Source organism: Coenobita brevimanus, chromosome 63 (genome assembly GCF_032717465.1).
Source record: "Coenobita brevimanus isolate Jiangsu-jjx chromosome 63, ASM3271746v2, whole genome shotgun sequence".
NCBI lineage: Eukaryota > Metazoa > Arthropoda > Malacostraca > Decapoda > Coenobitidae > Coenobita > Coenobita brevimanus.
Window position 1 is genome coordinate 36506645 of NC_137016.1, and position 25596 is coordinate 36532240.

The 25596-nt window shown below is 43.0% G+C and overlaps 1 protein-coding gene across 1 annotated transcript in view; it reads right to left on the reverse strand.

The window, feature by feature from the left end:
* C3G (C3G guanyl-nucleotide exchange factor) overlaps positions 1 to 25596 on the reverse strand; it is a 195864-nt gene that overhangs the window by 75289 nt on the left and 94979 nt on the right. The window contains exons 11-12 of the mRNA XM_080275935.1: positions 21234 to 21442; positions 9062 to 9113 (exon numbers count right to left, since the gene is read on the reverse strand). Of these exons, the coding sequence (XP_080132061.1) occupies positions 9062 to 9113; positions 21234 to 21442 (261 nt within the window). The remainder of the gene's footprint in view (positions 1 to 9061; positions 9114 to 21233; positions 21443 to 25596) is intronic.

Below are 25596 nucleotides of genomic sequence, written 5' to 3' on the forward strand. Positions count from 1 at the left end.
ACAAGTCAAATTTAGCTTTAAAATCACTTAAGATTTTAGACTAGACGATCTCTTTGTCCGGGCTATTCCACAGGTCTATACATCTATAAGGAAAACTATATTTCTTGATATCCTTCAAGCAGCTTGGCTTCTTCAATTTCATTCTGTGTCCTCTTGTTACTCTCTTATCCCATAAAAACAGATCTTCTTTGTCAATTTTATCTACTCCTATCATGGTCCTGAACACTGCAGTCATGTCGCCTCTCTTCCTCCATTCTTCTAAGGAAGGCAAATCCAGCTTTTCCAGCCTCTCTCTGTACTACAGGTCTGCCAGACTGGGGACCATTTTGGTTGCTGTTCTTTCGATTCTCTCAATCTTGTTTATATCTTTCTTTTTGTGTGGGGACCACATTACTGCGTGTGTGTGTGTGTGTGTGTGTGTGTGTGTGTGTGTGTGTGTAATTCACTGGGTCGGTCAGGATCACTTGATGCTCGTGATGGTCAGCTTTTACCCTCCCGGAAGGGAGCTGAGAGCTCATATAGTCCGATCTAAGGGCAAGGCTGTGACCTTCACACACGCACACACCCGTCCCCTTGCTCAAGGGGGACAGTAACCACCCACTTCATCAGTGAAACTTTTCGCAACCTGAGCGAGGCGCGAACTCCCGTCCACCAGTTGGTAAGCGGGAACGTTACCACTGCACCAGCGAGCGGTGTGTGTGTGTGTGTGTGTGTGTGTGTGTGTGTGTGTGTGTGTGTGTGTGTGTGTGTGTGTGTGTGTGTGTGTGTGTGTGTGTGTGTGTGTGTGTGTGTGTGTGTGTGTGTGGTAGGGCAGTGTTGTTTATGGTGAGGTGTGGAATGTGACTGTATTCTGCTGTCCGGTTTGTGAGAAAGGTCACAGTTGATTTGGCTGGGGCTATTTTGAGCTTGTTTGTGGTGAATCATTTGTGTAGTGTGTTGAGGTAAGGTTGGAGGATGTGTGTGGCTGTGTTTGCATTTAGGTGTGTACATGTAAGTGTTATGCCGTCTGCATAGGAAGCTATGTGTATCTGTGGTGTGTGGGGTGTGGGTATGTTGTGCATGTATAGGTTAAAGAGTGTAGGGGACAAAACAGATCCTTGGGGGATGCCATTTGTGAAGTTTCTGATGTTCGAAGACTGACCAGCAAATGTTACATGTGCACATCTGCCTGCTAAGTAGTTTGCCAGCCATCTTTTTGTGTTATTGTGCATGTTTGTGATGAATATTTTGTTTGTGAGGTTGTGACAGGGGATGGCATCAAAAGCTCTGCTAATGTTTAGTGTGACTAGGAGTGTTCTGTGTGGCAGCCTAGCTGAATTCATGCCATCAAAAACTCTCTGTGTAAAGTCTGTAAGATGAGTGTTTGTGAAGTGTAGTGGCCTAAAACCATGTTGTGATTGGGCTAGGGGAGTGTGAGGTGTAACTAGTTGTAGTACCAGTCATTCAGTGACTTTGGAGGGAGTGCAGAGGAGTGTGATGGGGCGGTGTGAGGAAGGTAATGTGGGGTCTTTGTTAGGTTTGCAGATAGTGATGATAATGCCATGCTTCCAGATGTTGGGTATTATGTTGTGTGTGTAGCTCTAGTTTGATATGTTCGTGAGTGCTTGTATGCCTTGTGGTCCAAGGTGTTTAAGGTGTATGTTGCTTATGTTGTCTGGTCCACAAACAGATTAGTGCTTCAGGTTGCTAATGATGTGCTTCACCTGGTTGTAAGCGAAAGGTGCGAAGTCTGGGTCTGTGGAGAACTATCTCTTATGTCAGATGATATGTCAGTCGTCGCAATGGACGTTTAGATGGCTGACATATGAAAAGTGATTGATGATGGTGTTAGCTTGTAAATTGTTTGAAGCTATGGTGTTTGTTGTTGTGATTGCAGTGTGTGATTGTGTAGTGTTGTTGTTGGAGAGTGTGATGCTGTTCAGTGTTTTCTAGAGTTTGCTGGTGTTTGTTTTGTGGTCAAGTGTTTGGAGATAATTATTCCAGTTTAGTGTTTGCAATTCTAATATTTTAATGTTTATTTGAGTGTTGAGTTCTTGTATTTGTTGTATGCTGTCCAGTGTATGGAGTGTTGGGGAGTGTTGTAGTGTGTCCCGTTGACTTATGAGGCATTGAATTTCTGGTGTGGAGTTTGGGTTGTGTCTCTGTTGCCTCGACATATGTGTGTTTTGCCTTTGTTTTGTATAACTGTATTGAAAGTGTTACCCGTGGTGTTGATGTTTGTGATGGATGTACTGTTTAATGTTTCAAAGTGTTGTTCTGTTTCAGTTGTGAAGGCCTCCCAGTTGGCTCTCTTATAATTAGTGTATGTGTGTCTGTGGCCACCTGGGGTGATTCTGGTTTTGGCAGTGATGATGATTGGGAGGTGGTCAGAGCTAAGGGTTTTGACCACTCTCCACGATGTTGTGGGAGCGAGGTTTGGGGAGCAAAAGGTAATGTCTGGGGATGACAGGAGGCAGACAGCTTCGTGTGGGATATGGGTACGTTGATGGAGATCATTCAGTATGAAAAGATTTCTGTTTGGGAATGTAGTACCAGCCCTCTGTCTGTGTCAGAATTGTCAACGGATTGTTGACATGCCAGGCCAACACTTTGGCGTTGAAATCACCACCCAGAATGATGTTGGGTATGTTAGTATTGTGGTGCATTTGTGGAGAGTAATTGTGTGCTACTGTGGGGGACAACTGGGGGGGAATGTCTGTGTTGGCGATTGATAAATGTGATTTGTTACCAGTGAGTACGCTTGTCGTAAAAGGCGACTAAAAGGGTTGGCGGAGGGTTAGTGCCCCTCCCCGGAAAACAACTAACTAAAAAAACAAAGAAGCCTCGGACAAGGACTGACCTAACGATGACGACCCAGGACCGGACAAAGGACTTGGTAATGGCTACATGGAATGTAAGAGGAGCGAATGATGAGGTGAAAGAGAAAGAGATTGTCCAGGTGCTTGAGGGTGCGAAAGTGGATGTATGTGGAATAACTGAAACGAAATGGAGAGGAGAAAGTGTGAGAGAATGGGATTATGGATGGGGTATATGTGCAGGAGTAAGTGAGAATGAGAAGGCAAAGGAAGGAGTATGTATAGTTGTGAGTAAAAGATGGAAGAAGAGCATCAGACAGTATGGATCAGCTGGGTCAAGGATTGTGTGGGTAAAGTTGGAATACAAATGTGGGCGATTGTGTGTGTGTGTATGTGCCAACGCAAGATCGTGCTAGCAGAGTGAGAGAAGAGTTCTGGACAAATGTGGAAGTATGCATGGAAAAGTTTGGAAGGAATGAGAGAGTGTTTTTGATCGGTGATATGAATGGTAAAGTAGGGAATGTGAAGGTGGATGAAATAGTTGGTGATTGGGGTGTGCCTGCTGAGATAGATGAGAATGGCAGTGCGTTAGTGGACATTTGTGCTGGGAGGGGGTTGGTGATAGCCAATACTCTCTTCAGGCGTAAAATGATCCAAAGGTATACATGGCGAGTGATGAGAAGGGTGGATGGTGAACTGAATGAAAGGAAGGCAATGATTGATTATGTGTGTGTGGATGAAAGGATGCGTAGATGTGTAATAGATGCAAGAGCTTATAGAGGTTGGGGGAGTGGACTTTCTGACCACTACTTGGTGGTGGCCAGAATTAGGATCCAAGAAAGATGGAGGAATAGAAGAAGGGAAAAACGAGAGGAAGGAGTAGTTGCAAGGAGAGTGGAAAGGTTACAAGAGGATGAGAAAAAGGCAGAGTATAAGAGAGAAGTGGAGGAACGATTGGGCAAATATGAATTGGAGCAGATGGGGGACGTGGAAGGTGTGTGCAGGATATTTATAGAAGAAATATGTGCAGCATGTGATGTGGTATGTGGGAGGAAGCAAAGATGGAGGGGGGTGCAAGGAACAGTGTGGTGGAATGAAGAGGTGAGACAGGCTGTGGCACAAAAGAAGCATACAATGAAAGGATGAGAAATAGGGGTGTGGAAGAAGTTGAGAGGTGGAAGAGAGAGTTATGTGTAGAAAGAAAGAAAGAGGTGAAGAGATTAGTAAGAGGGAGTAAGAAGAGAGTGGATGAGGAATTTGGAAGGAATTTGAGTGTAAAGTGGAGGGACTGTAAGAAAATGTTCTGGAAAGAGGTGAAGAGAGTAAGACAGGGTGGAAGTGAGGTTGGCAGGAGAGTGAAAGATAAAAATGGTAGATTACAAGTGGAGAAGGGAGAAAAAGTGAGCAGATGGAGAGAACACTTTGAGGAATTGTTGAAGATACAGGATAGAAGTAATTTGAGTATAAGTGGCTGGGGAATGGCTGGGAGAAGGAGGTAGGTGAGAAGACAGGAAGAAATCAGTAGGATAGAAGTTGTGGAAGCAATGAAGAAAGTTAAATTGGGGAAAGCCCAAGGAATTGATGGAGTATGTGGTGAAATGCTGAAGCATGGGGGAGGAATAGTAGTAGAATGGATGTGGAAGATGTGCAGATTGGCCTGGGAGGAAGGTAGAGTCCCAGAGGATTGGAAGTCAGGTATAATTATTCCCTTGTACAAAGGAAAAGGGGAAAAAGAAGTGTGTGGTAATCATAGGGGCATTTGTCTTCTTAGTACTCTATAATAGGAAAAGTGTATGGTAGGATACTTACTGACAGAGTTAGAGAAAGAACAGAGGAATTAGTCGGAGAAGAACAGGGAGTCTTTAGGAAGGGAAGAGGTTGTGTAGATCAGATATTCATTCTTAGATCTTTAGTGGAAAAGTTTCTAGAGAAGGGAAAGAAGTTGTATGCAGCTTTCATGGATTTTTAGAAAGCATATGACAGGGTGGATAGACAAGGATTGTGGAAAGTATTAAGAATATATGGAGTAGATGGAAAGTTGTTGAATGCCGTGAAGAGTATGTGTGATGGTGCTAAGGCTGCAGTGCGGGTGGATGGTGAACTAAGTGAATTTTTCTCTTAGAAGGTTGGGTTGAAACAGGGATGTCATGTCTCCATGGTTGTTCAATCTGTACATGGATGGGGTAATAAAAGAGGTACAAGGTAGGGTAGTGGATATTGGAGTGGCCCTGGTGAGAGAGGATAGTGTTTGGGAACTCCCTGTACTGTTGTTTGCAGATGATACTGTGTTGTTGAGTGAAGACAAAGGGGAGCTGCAAGGCTTGGTGAATGAGTTTGGGAGAGTGTGTAAGAAACGGAATCTAAAGGTGAATGTAGGGAAGAGTAAAGTGATGGTCTTTGAGAGAGGTGAAGTCAGTGAATGTACAGCGAGGTTGGATGGTGAGGAATTGGAAAATATGAGTACGTTTAAGTACTTGGGTAGTGTGATGGGTAAGGATGGAGGTTTGGAGGGTGAAGTGCTTGAAAGGGTACAGCAGGGAAGAAAGGTTGCTGGTTCTTTGAAAGCAGTGATAAGAAACAGGGAAGTGAGCATGGATGTGAAAAAGTTACTACATGACAGTATTGTGATACAAACTCTAACGTATGGAAGTGAAGCTTGGACGTTGTTGGAAGGACACAAGTCAAGAGTGAGAGCAGTGGAAATGAGTTTTTTAAGAGGAGCCTGTGGAGTCACATGGAGAGACAGGCTGACAAATGAGGATACAAAGGAGCGTTGTGGTGTGGATGTGGATGTGACACGAAGCATTATGAGGAACACACTGAGGTGGTTTGGCCATGTGGAGAGGATGGAGGGTGAAAGACTAACAAAGAGAGTGTATGTGAGTGAGGTGGAGGGAGGAAGAGGGAAGGGGAGGCTGAGGATGAGATGGAGGGATGGGGTGGAGAGATATATGAGAGAGGGGGGTGTGAGTTGGAAGCAGGGCAGTGAAATGGCGGGGGACAGGGCGACGTGGAGGCGATTTGTTTGTGGCCACCCCGAACGGGATTGAGGCGTCTGGCAATAGATAGATAGACAGATAGAGTACTTTAACTGAGGGTATTGGTACCTTTCCTTCTCGCTAGAAGTTTGCTTTCATTCAGTCTGTCCCAAAGAAGTGTGACCATTCCCATTTCTCTAACTATCACCCAACTGCTTTAACTTCCTATGTTTCAAAAGTTTTTCAGTCTATTCTTAACAAAAAAAAGTTTACAGTATCTTTCCCATCACAACCTTCTTTCTGATTGTTAGTATGGGTTCCGTCATGGATGCTCTGCTGGCAATCTGCCCACCTACCTTTCAGATTCTTAGTCACTCTTCTTTTGGGAATTTGGTGAAAGCTTTGCCACTGCACTTGACGTCTCAAAGGCTTTTGATCGGGTCTGGGATAAATCTTTAATTTCCAAACTGCCCTTCTACGTTTTCTATCCTTTTATCCGTGCCTTCATCTCTACCTTCCTGTTTGGTCGTTCTATAGCTCCTGTTGTAGAGGGTCACTGGTCTTCTCCTAGAGCTATCAACAGTGGTGTTTCTCAGGGCTCTGTTCTATGACCAACTCTCTTCCCTTTATTCATCAGTGACCTTCTAAGCTGTACATCTAACCCTATCCACTCACACACTGATGACTCCACCCATCACCTTTCCATTCACTTCTAACAGCATCCATCTCAGAAATTACTTCAACAAACAAGGGATGAAGCTATGGTACACCTAATGTCTGACTTGGCTCATATCTCTGACTAAGGAAAATAATCTTGTTGTTTTCAGTGCATCAAAACTCATTTCAAACATCTATCCACCCAATAAAATCATACACAGAGGTACCCTTTAATTTTTAACAATATCCAGCTCAATCCTGCATCGCCGTTAAACATACTTGAAGTTTCATTCTCTCACGATATATCTTAGAAAGGACATAATACTCATCGACTCACTTGATGTCATGCTGCTCTCAGGTGCCTGTCCTTTCCTCTCCTCTTTCTTTCCTCTTCTGTCTTTTTTACCTTCATTCTTTTCTCTGCCTTCTGTCTATGGGTGACTCTATACTGAGTGACAAGTCATATGGTTACCTGTACACCAGGAAACCATGTGCCACACTGGGTGGTAACCATATAACCAAATTATGGCACCAGGTGGTTTAGTGGGTAATTAAGGCTCTCCACACGGACTGAGCCAGTGCAGGTTTATATCCAAGGCGTGGTTGAAGTCTGTTGCTCAAATAATGTCACTCAGGGATGAGTGAGGCTTGTCATTCTCATCTTAAATGTCAGGACCAATTTGCCTAGCCCTAGGCTCCTACACTCCTCATGAGGCAACACTGAATAAGATGATGATAAGGATGATGTAAAATCTGCATCTAAGTGTTTAGGTGTGCTAAGCCAACTGCATGCCTTCTTTACCCCTGAGAAGTTGTTGACTTTATAAACAGGTTTTATTCGCCCCTGCATAGAGCACAACTCTCATGTTTGGGGAGGCTCCCCACATACAGCTCTTCTCAACAGGGTGGAGTTAAAGGCTTTTCATCTCATTAACTCTCCTCCTCTTACTAGCTCCCTTTAACCTCTGTCTCTTTGTCGTACTGATGCATCTTTATCTCTTTTCTATTGTTACTTCAATGGTCACTGCTCCTCTGAACTATCTGCTTGCATTCCTCCACCACTACGGTGGGTGCGTTGCACCCATCTAGCAACAAACTCTCACCCCTATTCTGCCTACTCTAATTCAAGAGTTAACCATTACTCCCAGTCCTTCATGTATGCAACAAGTCAACTCTGGAACTGTCTCCCTTTGCCTGTATTTCTTACTGCCAACGATCTCCAGTCTTTCAAACGCAGTGTGTCCAGGCATCTCGAAATGAACGGATCTTGAATTTGACTCTCTGTTATCTTGGTTTTGTTTTTTTCTTGGAGGGAACAATTTGCAGGCTCCAGACCTTTGGTTCCTTCTTCTTTGCATTAAAAACAAACCAACAAACAAAAAAGTTCTGTACAGGTACTGTATTGTTTTTATATGCTTAGTTTTCATCTTTTATTCATGTTAAAGTTTTTAGGATTGAGGATCGAGACAGATAAACTCACAATATCCGGCTCAATACTGAATGTTGTGCCGGATGTTCAATACCCAGCATTTCACTTTAACTGGCGTAGAGCTTCGCCGAATTACAACAGATAATTGCACGTATACTGTAATTTTATTTACTTGAGGCAAGGCCTTTCATACTGAGGGGATTTACTAATCCTATATCTAACCACTTCGGCTAAAATGTCTAAACTAAGCTGAGAAAACTGTATGGAGAATCAAAACACAATTAAAAAGGCCATCATATAGATTCAAATGATTATAATATGAGAGAAAACCAGTTACAAAATGGATGAAAAATTATGAAAATGTGAAAGAGAAAAATAAAATAAGACAGGTGAAAAATGAGTTATATGCCACACGTAAAAGTGGTGAGGAAAAAGTGAGACAAGTTCTGTGCTAAAAAGGTGAACAGTGGCAGGGCTCAGAATAGAACTGTGTGTGACATAGGAGGCTTCATATACCTTTTCCTTTGCAATTTAAATTTATTTCTGCATATTAAGTCTTATTATCCACTTCTTTGTTATTGACATTTCCTTACACTATATCAGCATACCAGCAGTCTCATCATCATTATCATCCTCATCATCATCACACTATGTATAAATAATGTAGAAAATATTTTAATTTACCCAATATTGAAATAAACTGTCAGGGAAAACGTGGTATGGCACCTCCTTGACTGATGACAATAAAGGCCTCAGAATTGAATATGGCAATTGACTTATGAAAAATACAAGTGGGATATGCTGGAAAGCATCAGAAATACTTTGAGAGAGTTTGGCCATGTGGAAGGAGTCGAGAATGAGAGACTGATTAGAAGAGTGTGTGTGAGTGAGGTAGAAAAGGAGAGGGGGAGGGGGAGGTCAAGATGGAAATGGTGGGATGGGATGGATAGGTATACAAGTAAGGGCGGTGTGAGTTGGAGAGAGGGAAGCATGCTGGTGGAGGATAGGGTGAAATGGAGATGATTCGTTGCAAAGATCCTCTTCCAGGATTAAGGTAGCTGGTCAAATATAAACAGACAGATAGAGAGATAGAGAGATACAGACAGATAGATAGACAGATAGATAGATATAGACAGATATATAGATGGAGAGATAGGTAGACAGACACAGACAGATCCTAGAATAATACAACAGGGACTGACCTGGGACGAGATAAAGGTCTGCATGCATGTCTTGCTGCTGTACTGGCTCACACTGCAATAAAAATCATCATCATCATCATCATCATCTCAACCTCTTTCTTCATGTAAAGATGGGGTATGGGTAACATCAGTTAATGCAAGATATCAAAGATTCATTTAAAAACTTGCCATGAGGAAAGCTCAGGGCGATCTACAATATGAATGATGAAGGTAAAATGTTTTCTGTAGGCATGGATCTGCTTTAACTGCCTAATTTTAAGCTAAAGTACTGTTTTTCTTTAGTTTATAATGGTGCCAACATGCACTGGCCTTGTTCACTTAATGTCAGCTCTCCACACTGTTCTACCTCTAGGAGTTTCTCTAGTTAGTCCTTTATCCTTGAAGATATTACTGTAAAATATTGTTCTTTTTTTTGTTTAAAAAAGGCTCCAACATGCATTGGCCTTGGTCACCTAACCCACCGACATGTCGTAAAAATACCCCCGCTAATACCAATACACTAGTCCCGTATGAGACAGCCCTAGCATGTATTCAATATGGACAGTGGGTGTTAGCGCTGAAGTGGTGACATGTAGAGGTGTATGGTATGTAGGAGGACTGCTGGGCCTTAATAGCAGGCTGTGAAGCCTATGCCCAGAGTCGGACACATTAAAAAAAAAAAAAAAAAAAAAAAAAAAAAAAAAATTGCAGCTCTCTACACTGCTTGATCTCTAGCAGGCTCTCTAGTTGGTCCTTTATCCCTGAGGCCAAGCTCTATGATCTCATCCCAGGTCTCTTGCATGTAGTAATTCCTCGTTCAACAAATTTTCACTTCATTTATTTTTTGCTACAAACCTGTTGATCAGAATAGCAACACTCTTTACATGGCATGCCACTGTCCACTATTAAGTTATCAAGATGTGTTGTAAAGGGATCACTGAGGATACAGTTTATATTAGTACAATGTTTACAGTATCTCACTTACCCTAATACTGTATGCTATCGCTCATTTCTGTAAACTGCTGACAGAGTTAAACATTTAATGCATACAGATTCACCCTGCCCATGCTTATTTGCAGGCTTGAATAAAACTCTTTACGTATATGACAAGACAATCTCATCTAACATGACATAACCCAGCTTTAATAGTTTTCACCTTAACAGAGCGGTATTTAAAAACATATCTACATTGTTATATGAAGAATTACAGTAAAGCCCCAAGTTTTGTGTCTAACTGGTTCCGTGAAAAGTACAGCAAACCATGAAACCACTAAAGTTGGGGCAATGATCCCATTGGAAACAGGCTAATTGGTTCTGCGTCCCATGTCAACCCCCCCTAAAACCCATTTATGAAATGTAAAATTTGCTTATCACGCCTTTAAAGAAACTAGCATTAATACAAAGTACATAATAGGCAAGGAGACTCACTTAGAAGGCTGGAGTGAGGTGCTTAATGGATGGGATGGGGGTGTAATTTCTGAAGCAGGTGGTGAGGCTACTATGCCCTGCCACCTCTGGTACCTGCACCTTCCTCTGCCTCCGCTGCCTCTGCCTCTCCACACAACATATCCATCCTGTGCTGCATCTCTTCTGTCTGCTGCTCCTGCACAAACCCACAGAACTCCTCATCCTCAAGCAGAGTTTACGTTTTTCTCGCCGCGAATGGAGGGGTTTTCACGCAAAACTGGTGTTCGGGAATATTTGCTGGCCACCGTTAACCATGAAACCGTGAACAAAGATGTCGCAAAATTTGGGGCTTTACTGTACAGAATGTTCTCTTTATATATTCCATTATTCATGTTCTTTTTGTTATTAATTCCTCAGTAAACTACAGAAATACTGCCACTTAAACATTTCACTGCTACCTGTAAAGCCAGTTTACTGATTCCCCACATTAAGGTAAGGAATATATTGAAAAAGCTATAATATTTGGAACACATCCCTGATATATAACAATGAACTACTGCAGGTGGTGGCATCTGGTAGTGTTCATGATTTGACTGTGACACTACCATACTGTAGAACTTCTACCTATCAGAATCCTTTTTTCCCCAAACCGCTTCTCTTTGGAATTAACTATCCCAGAACGTTTCCCCAAAAACTTTAATCTACAGCAATTCAAGTCCAACTGTTAAGATTTATTATAAATGGAGGATACCTGTAACTTGGTGTGTGAATTTTGTTTCTTTTTTATTTACTTTTCTTTCCTCTGTTCATGTTCTGTAAATATATATATGTCTCTATCTATCTCTATTTATTGCCAGACGCCTTAATCCCGTAAGGTGAACAGGAAACCATCTGGCTTGTCACTCAGTGTACAGTGCTCGTCAGAAGTATCGAGCGCCCTGCGTCCCTCCTACGAAACAAACCTTTCAACACTGAAAAAACATTTAGTGATTCGTAGGGTATCCTTTACGCTTCTTCACGGACCTGAGACGTCTTGGAAGTGAAAGGGCGAGGTTCCTCAGGTGCTGGAGGGGTATTTTGTCCCAGGGGTCACGAATGGCGGCTTCCAGCTTAGGCAGAGAGTTCACGTCCTTCCCTTGGAGATTCTTCTTTACGAGGTACCAAAGGTTTTCAATCGGGTTGAGGTCTGGGCTATTTCCTGGCCAGTCTTTCATGAATGATACCTCGCAGTCACGAAGCCAATGGTGACCGATTTGGCCTTGTGAGCAGGTGCACCGTCCTGCTGAAACACTCGTGCACCTGTGAGTTCGAAGGAGTCTGGTAAATGATCACACAGAAGCTCCAGGTAAACATCCTGATTCACTCTAATGTTCTTGGGAAGCACAACAAGATTCCCCAAACCTTGACCAGAAAAACAATCCCATACCATGAGTGAATCAGGATGATTTACTGTGCTTTCAACATACCGTGGGTCAAGTGGGTCATTACCTTTGCGCCGGTACACACGTGCTCCTCTGTTACAGGTGACACTAAACGATGCCTCATCAGACCACAACACTGACAACCATTGCTCCTCACCCTAGTTAAGATATCTGTTAGCAAAGGCAAGCCTACGAAGTCGCTGGTTGCTAGAGCGAAGAGGCTTTCTCACAGGCCTGTGACTTGTGTAACCAAGTTCATGGACCCTACGAGACACTGTGCGCACAGACACCTCACCAAACACTTCCGGGTTGCTTTCCTATATTTTCCTTGCACTCACACGAGGATTAAACTCCACTGCACATTTTAAAACATTAACAGACCTTGGGGAAGTTTTCCTAGGCCTACCAGACCACGGTTTCTTTGTGGGAACGTCACCACTGTTTTCCACTCGAAACCGTGCGCACCACCTACGCACTGTCGATTGAGCCACACCAACCAATTCACTAATTTCCTTTGTTTGGTGGCCTGCCTCCTTTAGAGCAATGATCTGGGATATGATTTCACTCGATAGTTCACGGGTAGGTGCCATAACAAACTGGCAAAAGCCAAAACACTGCAGGACACTCGGCAAAAAAGGACGCAAAAAGAGAGGGAGACGCGGCGGAGTTCCTCTCTCTCAGGCAGACCGTGGGCAACTGAGGCGGGAACCAACCAGCGCGTCAGAAGGCCTCAGGCTACCGTGACGTCATGCTAGTGCCGCAAACTTGTGGCTCAATTTTTACTACCAAAAATGGGTGATTCTTTTTTGGCCATAAGTATTGCGGGCCCGGCGGTAGGTGTTCGATAATTTCTATGAGCACTGTAGAGTCACCAACAGGCTGGAGGAGAAGGAAATAATGAAGGAAAGAAAGACAGGAGAGGAAGTGTATAGTTACCCATGGGCAAAAGGACGAGGAAAGAATGAAAGAAAGACAAAAGAGGATGGAAGGAAGGAAGGATGGAGGAGAGAAAAGAGCAGACACATGAGAGCAGCACTACATCGAGTGAGTGGATGGTGAGCGTCCCCACCTACCACAAAATATATATATATATATATACTGTATGTATATCTATCTATCTATATACCTAGGCTGCTTCCCCCAAGGAAAGGGAGGTAGCCGAGACAGGACGACACACTCCCCATTTACTCATCCATTCAAACACATTCATTGCATCTTAGCCCCAAAGGGAAGAACGGACAGATCCTCACTGCACCACACCGCACAAGGGTCAACTGCGCAATGCAATCAGTGACATCTGCAGCAGGGCCCGACAGCAGAACTGGTTTACCCCTGCCACATCATAACAGACCCATCCCCTTACCCGCATATATATATACAGTATATATATATATATATATATATATATATATATTGTATATATATATATATATATATATATATATATATATATATATATATATATATATATATATATGTAGATATATATATAGACAGATATAGATAGATAGATAGATAGATAGATAGATAGATATACATAGATAGATAGATAGATACGGTATATAATAAATATATATATATATATATATATATATATATATATATATATATATATATATTTATATATACAGTAATCCCTGTACTTTCCAGATGCTCACTTTCTGGACACCCCACTTACTGGACATTGTGGGCCTGGCCCTTCGGAACCCAAAAATGGCCAAAAAATGAAAATTATCCCCCCAAAATCCGAATTTTTTCCCAGCCGTAATTTGAAATTGCTGTGCAGCACCGAACAGCTGTTACACCACGAACTCTTCACCCCTTCCTTTCTCCCCCCTCCTCCCTCCCCTGTCAGGGTTACCATTTGGTATTTTTCAGTACCAAATGTGGACCAATTTGGTAATGAAAAATTCGTTTGGTAATGAATCAGAATAATGCATTACCAAACGGATTTTTCACATGTATGATTAAACACAGGACGGAGATGGCGGATTGTCTGCTCTCTCTGATTAATCTGCTAGCCTACATAGGGTGAAAATAATCAACATGTTGTTAATTATAAGGAGAGTGATTACATTTATTTACATTTGTATATATAATTAGTGAAGAATAAATGCTTCCATTAAGAATTTGGTAATGAAAATTGAGGAGTTTGGTAATGTGGTCGAGTTCAGATCTGGCAACCCTGTTCCCAGTTACTGTCTAACCTTCGTTCAGGGAAGACATCCATCGTAATCGATGCTGCACATGCTTGTTTGTTGTGAATAAACAGTGCATAAACAGCAGTACCACGCCACTAGACCACATGGGAATATACAGTGTTGTGCAGTGTTATGAAATTAGAATTTAGAGTGCAAAGGATTAACTGTGGAGTGAATGTGGAGAGCAAAGTGGCGTTTGGAATGGCGGTCAAAACTGGTGTGGTTCAGTTAAGAAGAATGTGCAGTGTTAAACAACTATAACTCACAGTGCAAAGAATTAAGTGTAGCACAACACTACTTGGTGGTGGTCAGAATTAGGATACAAGTAAGATGGAGGAATAGAAGAAGGGAAAGACGAGAGGAAGGAGTAGTTGCAAGGAGAGTGGAAAGGTTACAAGAGGATGAGAAAAAGGCAGAGTATAAGAGAGAAGTGGAGGAATGATTGGGCAAATATGAATTGGAGCAGATGGGGGACGTGGAAGGTATGTGCAGGATATTTACAGAGGAAATATGTGCAGCATGTGATGTGGTGTGTGGGAGGAAGAGAAGACGAAGGGGGGGTGCAAGGAACAGCGTGGTGGAATGAAGAGGTGAGACAGGCTGTGGCACAAAAGAAGAAAGCATACAATGAATGGATGAGAAGTAGGGGCATGGAAGAAGTTGAGATGCGGAAGAGAGAGTTATATGTAGAAAGAATGAGAGAGGTGAAAAGATTAGTAGGAGAGAGTAAGAAGAGAGTGGATGAGGAATTTGGAAGGAATTTGAGTGTAAAGTGGAGGGACTGTAAGAAAATGTTCTGGAAAGAGGTGAAGAGAGTAAGACAGGGTGGAAGTGAGGTTAGCAGGGAAGTGAAAGATAAAAACGGTAGATTACTAGTGGAGAATGGAGAAAAAGTGAGCAGATGGAGAGAACACTTTAAGGAATTGTTGAACATACAGGATGGAAGTAATGCGAGTATAAGTGGCTGGGGAATGGCTGGGAGAAGGAGGGAGGTGAGAAGACAGGAAGAAATCAGTCGGATAGAAGTTGTGGAAGCAATGAAGAAAGTTAAATTGTGGAAAGCCCCACGAATTGATGGAGTGTGTGGTGAAATGCTGAAGCATGGGGGAGAGATAGTAGTAGAATGGATGTGGAAAATGTGCAGATTGGCCTGGGAGGAAGGTAGAGTCCCGGAGGATTGGAAGTCAGATATAATTATTTCCTTGTACAAAGGAAAAGGGGAAAAAGAAGTGTGTGGTAATCATAGGGGCATTTGTCTTCTTAGTATAATAGGAAAAGTGTATGGTAGGATACTTATTGACAGAGTTAGAGAAAGAACAGAGGAATTAGTTGGAGAAGAACAGGGAGGCTTTAGGAAGGGAAGAGGTTGTGCAGATCAGATATTGATTCTTAGATCTTTAGTGGAAAAGTTTCTAGAGAAAGGAAAGAAGTTGTATGTGGCTTTCATGGATTTGGAGAAAGCATATGACAGGGTGGATAGACAAGGATTGTGGAAAGTATTAAGAATATATGGAACAGATAGAAAGTTATTGAATGCTGTGAAGAGTATGTATGATGGTGCTAAGCTGCAGTGCGGGTGGATGGTGAATTATGTGAATTTTTCTCTTTGGAGGTTGGGTTGAAACAGGGATGTGTCATGTCTCCATGGTTGTTCAATCTGTACATGGATGGGGTAATAAAAGAGGTACAAGGTAGGTTAGTGGATGTTGGAATGGCCCTGGTGAGAGAAGATAGTGCTTAGAAACTCCCTGTACTGTTGTTTGCAGATGATACTGTGTTGTTGAGTGAAGACAAAGGGGAGCTGCAAGGCTTGGTGGATGAGTTTGGGAGAGTGTGTAAGAAACGGAATCTAAAGGTGAATGTAGGGAAGAGTAAAGTGATGGTCTTTGAGAGAGGTGAAGTCAGTGAATGTACAGTGAGGTTGGATGGTGAGGAATTGGAAAATGTGAGTACGTTTAAGTACTTGGATAGTGTGATGAGTAAGAATGGAGGTTTGGAGGGTGAAGTGCTTGAAAGGGTACAGCAGGGAAGAAAGGTTGCTGGTTCTTTGAAAGCAGTGATAAGAAACAGGGAAGTGAGCATGGAAGTGAAAAAGTTACTACATGAGAGTATTGTGATACCAATTCTAACGTATGGAAGTGAAGCTTGGACGTTGTTGGAAGGACATAAGTCAAGAGTGAGAGCAGTGAAAATGAGTTATTTGAGAGGAGCCTGTGGAGTCACATGGAGAGACAGGCTTACGAATGAGAATATAAAGGAGTGTTGTGGTGTGGATGTGGATGTGATAGGAAGTGTTATGAGTAACACACTGAGGTGGTTTGGTCATGTGGAGAGGATGGAGGGTGAAAGACTGACGAAGAGAGTGTATGTGAGTGAGGTGGAGGGGGGAAGAGGGAGGGTGAGGCCGAGGATGAGATGGAGGGATGGGGTGGAGAGGTATATGAGAGAGGGGGGTGTGAGTTGGAAGTAGGGCAGTGAAATGGCGGGGGACAGGACGACGTGGAGGCGATTTGTTTGTGGCCACCCCAAACGGGATTGAGGCATCTGGCAATAGACAGAGATAGACAGACAACACTTGATTACTGTATGTGCTTCAAGAGCATTTTCACAACTACCAGAGCCTTAGAGAGTTAGAGGAGGCGGCCACAGACATGCTGTAAGTACAGTACAGTACCCTGTATGCTGCTAGGCCCAAGTATTTTCCATACTCACTTCTAATTCCTCATTCTCTGGTTCCTTTTCATTTATTTCATGCTTTATGTCCATTATTGGTGTGAATAGGGTTTTAAATAGGTTTAAATAAGTACTATGCAAGTCTGGTAGAGAGTAGTAGTAGTAGTAGTTGTTCCCTAGGCAGTCTGGCCGAACAGCCCCGAGTCCCTTAAGAAGGCCATGGCCGAGACCGGGCTTTCCTACAGAGCTCTCAAAGAGTGTATGTTGGCGTAGGTGATTGTGTGCAATGCAGTCTTCCATAATATGCTTAATAGTATGGAGTGCTGTGTTGCATCCTGGACAGGCATCAGCGACGGAGTCATCCAGCCTCTTCTGGTAGCTTGAGAGGGCTGGATGGTGCCCACATCTCAGCCTGGCCAGATGGACCCTGTCCTCACGAGGAAGATAGGATTCAGAAGGGTGGAAGTCAGGAGGCTGTGCATGCAGCTGTATGTTGTCTTTAAGTGACTGAATGGAGCGGCGAGTGATCTGAGTGTGGATATGCTTCTGGAAGCTGATCTGAGGTGGGCGAGGGGGAGAGATGACAGTATTTGTGTATGGTATCGTGTGCTGGGTGTTGTTTTGATGTTCCTTGATGTGGGTGGATGTGCTGCCATGTACTGTAGTGGATGTTGTGGGTTTGTGGAGGCAGCAGCAAGAAACTGGGTGCCTCTCATGTCTGGTAGGGAGTTATTTAGGTGGCTTTCAAAGTTAGGCTGGGTTAGGGTCCATAAGTACCAGTTCAGCAGTCAGACGCCCACTTTCCGGACGGGATCACTTTCCGGACATGCCTTTGCCTCTATTACATCGGATAGTGGAGGGATTACTGTATATACATATCCATCCATCATCCAATCCTACGCTGCCTCATGAGGAGTGTAGGAGCCACATATATATATATATATATATATATATATATATATATATATATATATATATATATATATATATATATATATATATATATATATATATATATATATATATATATATATATATATATATATATATATATATATATATATATATATATATATATATATATATATTTGATGCATTACAATTGGATGGAAAGCTTTTGGTAAACATAGAGACATTATGAAAAGTAGCTTGCCAGTTTGTATGAAACGAAAAGTATATAACAAATGTATAATTCCGGCTATGACGTATGGTTGTGAGACCTGGAAACTAACAAAATCAATGGAAAATAAATTAATCCGTTCTCAGAGAGCAATGGAAAGGTCAATGTTGGGAATATCTTTAAGAGACAGGAAAAGATCAACTTGAGTGAGAGAGCAGACTAAAGTCAAAGATATTATCGAAGTTATAAAAGAACAGAAATGGAGGTTGGCAGGCCACATAGCAAGAATAGGGGATAACCGATGGAGCAAGAGGCTGACTGACTGGACACCAAGAGAATGTAAGCGTAGCAGAAAAAGACCAGACAGGAGATGGAGAGATGAGATAGAGAAATTTGCAAGGAAAATGTGGCAAAGATTGGCTCAGTCAAGGAATTCGTGGAAAAGGTTGGGGGAGGCCTTTGTTCAGCAGTGGACGAGTTATGGCTGATGATGATGATGATGATATATATATATATATATATATATATATATATATATATATATATATATATATATATATATATATATATATATATATATATATGAGGCACCCAGGACCAGAGGGGCATTACCCACAAGCCCCTTGTTTTGAGTAATTAATCATTAAAGTTAGGGTGCAATTACATACATTATTTCGATAATTAAGGCATTATATTATATATCAATGGAAATGTCTTGTCAAGACATGTTTTGTCACATGTTTTTTAAGGTGTTTTTGTGTATGTGTTTTTTTTCGTTTTTTTTTTCTTACACCCTCAAAATAAACCTATACATAAAACGATCGTACATGAAATTAATGTTACTTTGTAATATATATGTAATGGTATTAGTAACATGTTAAAGTTTTATTATCCTAGGCCCAATAGTTTCTTTATATGAATTTTTAAATGGTGTTTTTTGGTGTGTGTTTTTTTTCGAAGACTGGACAAAAACTTACGAAGGACATTATGCCGGTAGTTCTTGAATACTGTCTGGGTGTTGTCCCAACTCACAGCATCAAAGCATCGTGCAGAACACTTGCAAGGCTCACCCACTGCCTGGGCATTCACATGTTTACTTGTTGCATGGCTGAAGTAAACTTCACCACTATCTCTCTTCCTCTTCATTTCCCTCTTCTTCCAAGTCTCTGGCTGCCTTGCTCTCTTCCTGGTTAACTTCCTGGCCTCACCATCACTTGCTGAATCACTATCACCCATAACTGTCTATTAAATTCACGAAAAAATGGCGAAATAGAGGAGGATAATCCACACAGATCTCTGCCATGCCATACACCACCAAATGTAGCACCGAGTGAGGAGGCAGTCAGCTGTTCACGGGAGGCAGTCAGCTGTTCACGGGAAGTGCTGCGTGATTGGCTAGGACTGGGTGTGTGGCCGCCAGGAGCACACTCTCTGGCTGATGCCTACACCCTTATGGACCTGTGCCTTCAAGTACTTCTATATAAACCAATGAACAAAAAACATGCTACTTTCGACCCTCGTTCACGACCTGTAGGGGTTCTTTTTCCATGAAATGTTTGTTGTACGATATTTTTGAACCTCTGAGCTAATTTTTCCCACTTTTAACTCCGAAAGTTGGGAAGTGTGGCTTACGCCCCTATGGTCCTGGGTGCCTCATATATATATATATATATATATACAGTATTTATATATATATATATATATATATATATATATATATATATATATACATCGATCCATCTATCCATCATCCAATCCTACGTTGCCCCATGAGGAGCGTAGAAGCCCAGGGCTATGCAAGTTGGTCCTGACATTTAAGATATATATTTATATACTGTATACCAGTAATATATATATATATATATATATATATATATATATATATATATATATATATATATATATATATATATATATATATACAGTATATACATCTATATCTATCTATCTATCTATCTATATATCCATCCATCCATCATCCAATCCTACATTGCCCCAAGAGGAGCGTAGCAGCCCGGGGCTAGGCAGTTAGTCCTGACATTTAAGATCACAGTGGCCAGCCTCACTCATCCCTGAGTGGCATTATATGAGCAATCAACCCGAACCATCCCTTGGATATAAACCTTCACCGGCTCAATCCGACTGGAGCACAATAATTACCCACTAAACCACCAGGTGCCAAAATTTGGTTATATGGTTACCACACAGCGTAGTAAATGGAAACCATTTGGCTTGTCACTCAGGGTAGAGTCATCCACAAGCAGAAGGAAAAGGAAAGAATGAAGGAAAGAAAGACAGAAGAGGGAGTGTAAAGTCACCCGTAGGCAGAAGGACAAGGATATATATATATATACACATATATACAGTGCACCTGCACACAATGCTAGTTTATGGGCGGTACAAACCCTCGTATTCTACGATTAGGCATTGTGTGCACCAAAGAACTTATGGCAAAAATGGTATGTGATGAACAGCCCACTCAGGGCTTGGTCTTCGTGTCCCCTTCCAGCCTACTCTATCCATCTAATACTTTGTCTAATAGTACTTCTAGTTGGACTAACAAATAAAACAACAAACAGAACACCATGTACCTTTATTTAAGTTACTTCTGGGCTTGTTAAGAAGGAAGGGGGATGGGTATCCGAGGCTGGAGGTGTCCATTCTTTCCCCGCAGGGCGGGAAGCCCCGTCGTCACTCTCACTGTCACTGCAGCTGTCACTGCTGAGGTCTCCTTGATTCACGCATGCCTACCTCTTTCCCAATTGGCGAGTTTCCTTTCCCTTCCTGCTTCATTTTAATAACCTTACTCTTCAACCCCAGTGTGATCCTCTTGCTCTTAGAACTACAGTATTTGGTGGGATCATGATGAACAGGCAGGTACTGTTACACTGTTAAAACAGGCAACCAGATGCGAGGCACAACACATGTTCTCGCGGCAATATTTCTAAAACTGAACTGCCTTTCCGTTATCATACTGTGTTCTTCTAGATGGTTTACCCAAACTTTTCTTATCAGCTTTTCTAGTATCTTACTTACAACACCTGTCAGTGATCCTGGTCCGTAGTTGAGTGGATTCAGTCTATTCCTTTTCTTGAATAGGGTAACAATGTTTGTTTTCTTCCAAATATCAGGTAGTTTACCTTGACCTATGGATTCCCTGATTATTAAATATAATGGTCTGCACATTCATGTAGAACCCAACCTGAAATTTTGTCAGAACCATATGCTTTTCCTTTGTCTAATTTATTAACCCTTCCTATACTTCTTTTTCTGATGTCTGTATATCCGGTAATATGTGTGGGAATGCATGTTCCATATCATCTCTTTCAAAACTATTTTCTTTTGACTGGCTGACTGATTGATTGACTGACCTGTTGATGGCCGGGTTTGTGGATGAGAGGCTGCTGACTGAGGTAAGGGATGGGTAGCCTGAGTCCGAGCTGATCCTGAAGTTCCTTTGGAGGGCTGACTCAAAATCCAGCTCATTACGATCACAGTGAAGGGAACCGGTGGAGTTGAGGCTGGACCGTGAGGCTGGTGGCTCCTGAGTCATGGAGTCCAGACTAGATGCTGGAGAGACCTGCAGTCATATGCATAATAATTTTAATAATAATAATAATAAAAACAATAATAATAATAATATTAAAAATAATAATATAATAATATTAATAATAATAATTCAGTAATACCCCAATATACAATACCCCTAGACGTGATACCCCGGCTTAACGATGGGGGTAGATATACCACCATACCCCGCCTAACTATGGCCAAACCCCAGTTTAACAATAGGTTTTGATATTTTTTTTACTGATTTTGATTATATTTTACACTAAAACTGTGTGTTTAGACTGCTTTATAAAGTTTTTAGACTTATGTTAATGTGTTTTAGCCATAGGTAGGGTGAACATTGTCATTTTGGGGTACAGTTTACTAAGCTTGATTTTTTTCAGACATATTTGATGATTTTCAGATTTTATTTGTTAGTTTTAGTGAGTTATTTACAGGTGTTAGGCTTACATTAGCTTCTTTTACAGCTGTTAGGCCATTTAGATTGGCTTTTAACTTGTTTTTGGACTCATTTGGGTGGGTTTAGGACTTGGTTGGGGGGGATACCCATTGCTAAAAAAAAAACTCCTCATACTTTACATGTTAAATCTACCCCGAGATATGATACCCCATCTAACGATGGGTTTTTACTTAACCAATTGCACTATTAAAATGAGGTACATCCCCACAGTGGGCGAGTTCTGAGTACACGATCCCCCTTGTATGCGAGGACCCTTTTTTTTTTTTTTTTTTTTTTTTTTAAGTACGCAAATTGAACCCCTTGTAAGCAAGATGGGCAGCGAAGAGTGGCCCAAATCCGGGGTTACCCCGAGTACTCGACATTGCCCCCCCCAAGAAGCGATAACGGGTACAGGTGAGCAGCCATATTCTTGTTGGTTTAGTTAAGCCATATCCTTGTTGATTTACCTAGTAAAGCCATAACCTTGTTGGTTTACTTTATCTCAGGTAATATGTCTTAGATAGTTTCCCTGTATAGTACAATACTTAGGTCTGAAAGGCGTCTCAAGGGTTGCCCATGAAAGGGGGTGCCGCCCATATATAATTTTTCCCATAAGTTTATGCATTCACAGTAGGTGAATTCTTAGTACGCTATGTCCTCTGCCGCCCATATAGGCGCATACTAGGAGGATGTACTGTATATATATACAGTACTTTGAACTTGGCGTGCAGCGCCGAACAGCTGTGTTTTTGCATGTGGTAGAGTGGCCCTCTGCATCCTCCCCTCCTCCAGTAATGCCTGATGGTCGGCATATTCACCACCCCCATGAAGAAATACAGCCCCAGGAACTTGGCCATCTCCTCTTCACTACAGATGAACCATGCATCCAACACAGTCCCCAGGAATGACGTGTAGTTGTTGGTCTCGCAGGTGAAATACAACAACTCCCTGGCGAAAAACAGTTGGAAGAACTGGAGAGGCGGTGTTGGCAGATCCACCCTCATTCCTGGGGATCCTGTGAAGGGCCCATTAGCTGGTGTGAATGGGCCACTGCTCCACCCTGGATTCTCTGCGGCAACACCTCCTGCAGTGGTGGCAGTGGGTCGGCTTCCCAACACCCTTCGGACTCCTCGGACACCCCTTGGCTGCCCCCAATAGCTGGGCCATGGACTACAATGGCCTCGTTGAAGTGGTGAGGGTTCCGACGATGAGGACGACGAGACTGTCTCCTGCTGCTGCAAAATGTCGGGGAGGGATGAATGCTGAGACAGCGCCTTTGTCGACCAGGCAGGGGACGATGACACAGTCGTATCCTGCACCAGCTGCGTCGCTGACACTGACCCGCGTGCAGGTGCCAATGTCACGTAACTAGGTCCTGCTATCAGTGACATGGGCTTGGCCAAGGGGGAACTGGAGGCTTGAGGTGGAGAGACCACGATGGCTGCTGGAGCGAGAGGTCCGAGCAAAGGCAATGCCTGTCGTCCAAGTGAAGATGATGGCTGGGCTTATAGTCCCGACACTGGTGGTGGTGGTGTCTGCTCCCGTCAGGGTAGGGGTGGGGGCAAAGGCGCCCGAGGGGAATGGCATTGGATATTGTTCCAGTCCTCCTCACTTGCAGCATCGCTCAGCTCCTCATCCTCCTCATTCTCGGTCTCCTCCTTGAAGAGAACCTTCTGTCACTCATCAGAAAACAAACCCCTCTTCTCCATTGTGGCAAGCACTGACACACAGAAAGTCCAGTATAAGCTTCTTAGATTCTCAGCTGAAAAACAAGAGATATTATTCACTGTCACGCAACACCTTCCATTATGAGTAGCACTATACAAGTGATGTTATATCTTTCCGTACGGCCAATTGCTGCACCATTTACGAACAGTTCACATAAACAATAATGTTTCAGTGTCTATGCATGGTGTAATACCTGTCCACTTTTGTCCGTGAGTGTGTGCCAAACATATATATATATATATATATATATATATATATATATATCTATATATATATATATATATATATATACATACACATCCATATATATATATACAGTAATCCCTCTAATATCCGGACGCCCAATAACCGAACATCCCCACTAACCGAACCTTATCGTCCTGGGATCAAACATTCCCAAAATGGTCCGAAAATCCAAAAAAATTGGAAAAAAATCGATTTTTGCCGTCCGTAATCTGAACTTGCCGCGCGCCGCGTGAGAGCATTGTTTTGGTTCGTCATTCCTCCGACGTCCGATAGAGCGCCGCTGCATCCTCCCCACTTCCCGCCTGTCTCTCACCGCGACAAGACCTACGCTCTTCGTCATGGCTGCCCACGTGCTCGCTTTTGTGGTGGTGCCGTACTTGCTGCAAGGCCTCCTGCTGCTCTCTGCCCTACTCTTAGCGTGTGTGATGATGGCCCCGCCTCCTGAGAAAAGGAAGAGAGTGGTGTTGACTCTGGAGAAGAAACGGGAGATATTGGAGAAGGTTGATGCGGGTTGGTCTTCCTCTCGCATTCTCCGCGAGTTCAACCTGGCCCGGTCGACTTTGTTTGATATCAAGCGTTCCCGAGACAAGCTCATGCAGTACACGGCTGACTTCTCGTCGAGAAGCAAACGCAACGTGGAGAGGAAGGTTATGTTTACTCCCAAGTATGCAGAGATCGACCGCTCCACGTTGATTTGGTATCGACAGCAACGTGCAGCTGGTGTGATGGTACGTGGAACGGAGCTGAAGGCTGCTGCTGAGAAGTTTGCAAGGCTTCACGACGCCCTAGACTTCAAGGCATCCGAGGGTTGGCTCTTCGCGTTCAAGTTGCGACATGGCCTTACTAACCGTAAAGCACATGGCGAAGCATTGGACGCTAACGAGGATGGAGTGGACGAGTTTCGGCACAAGGTGAAAGGCTTGATCGACAGGGAGGGCCTCACTCTCGGTCAAGTCTATAACGCTGACGAAACTGGCCTATTCTATCGCTCGGTGCCAACGAACACTCTCGCCGATGAGACGGAGAAGCATGTACCTGGCCGCAAGCTTTCTAAGGAACGGATATCTGCTTTGTGTTGTGCCAATGCTAACGGCATGCACCGGCTTAAGCCCGTTATTGTTGGCCGTGCAAAGCAGCCTCGGTGCCTTCGTGGGGTGATGGATGTCCTTCCTGTCGTATGGTACCATTCTTTGAAAGCATGGTTCACAGCTGTGATTTTCAAAGACTGGTTTCACCATCACTTCGTCAAGGAGGTCATACATTACCAGACGAAGACACTGGGAATTCCTCGCGACCAGGTAAAGGCTCTCCTTCTCCTCGACAATGCACCTGCCCACCCGTGCGACAAGGACTTGGTTGCTGAGAATGGCCGTATTAGGTGCATGTTTCTGCCACCTAATACGACTGCTCTCATTCAACCAATGGACCAAGGAGTGATCGTGGCAACAAAGCGCCTGTACCGTCGGAAGTTCCTGGACGAGGTGATGGTGGTTCTCGAGGACGAGGACGAGCGCAGGGAAGGACGTGACACTCGAGGCAAGCGGACTTTGGAAAACCTTCGCCGCTACAACATCAAGTCTGCGCTGTACAACTGGGCTAGTGCATGGAAGGAAGTCCCTGTGAAAACTCTTGAAAATGGTTGGTCTCGTCTGCTTCTCGGAACAGATGTGGAGTACGATTTCCTAGGGTTTGACGTGGATGACTTCCATGCACGGCTACGTACGCACGGCGACGATGTTGATGTGGACGAT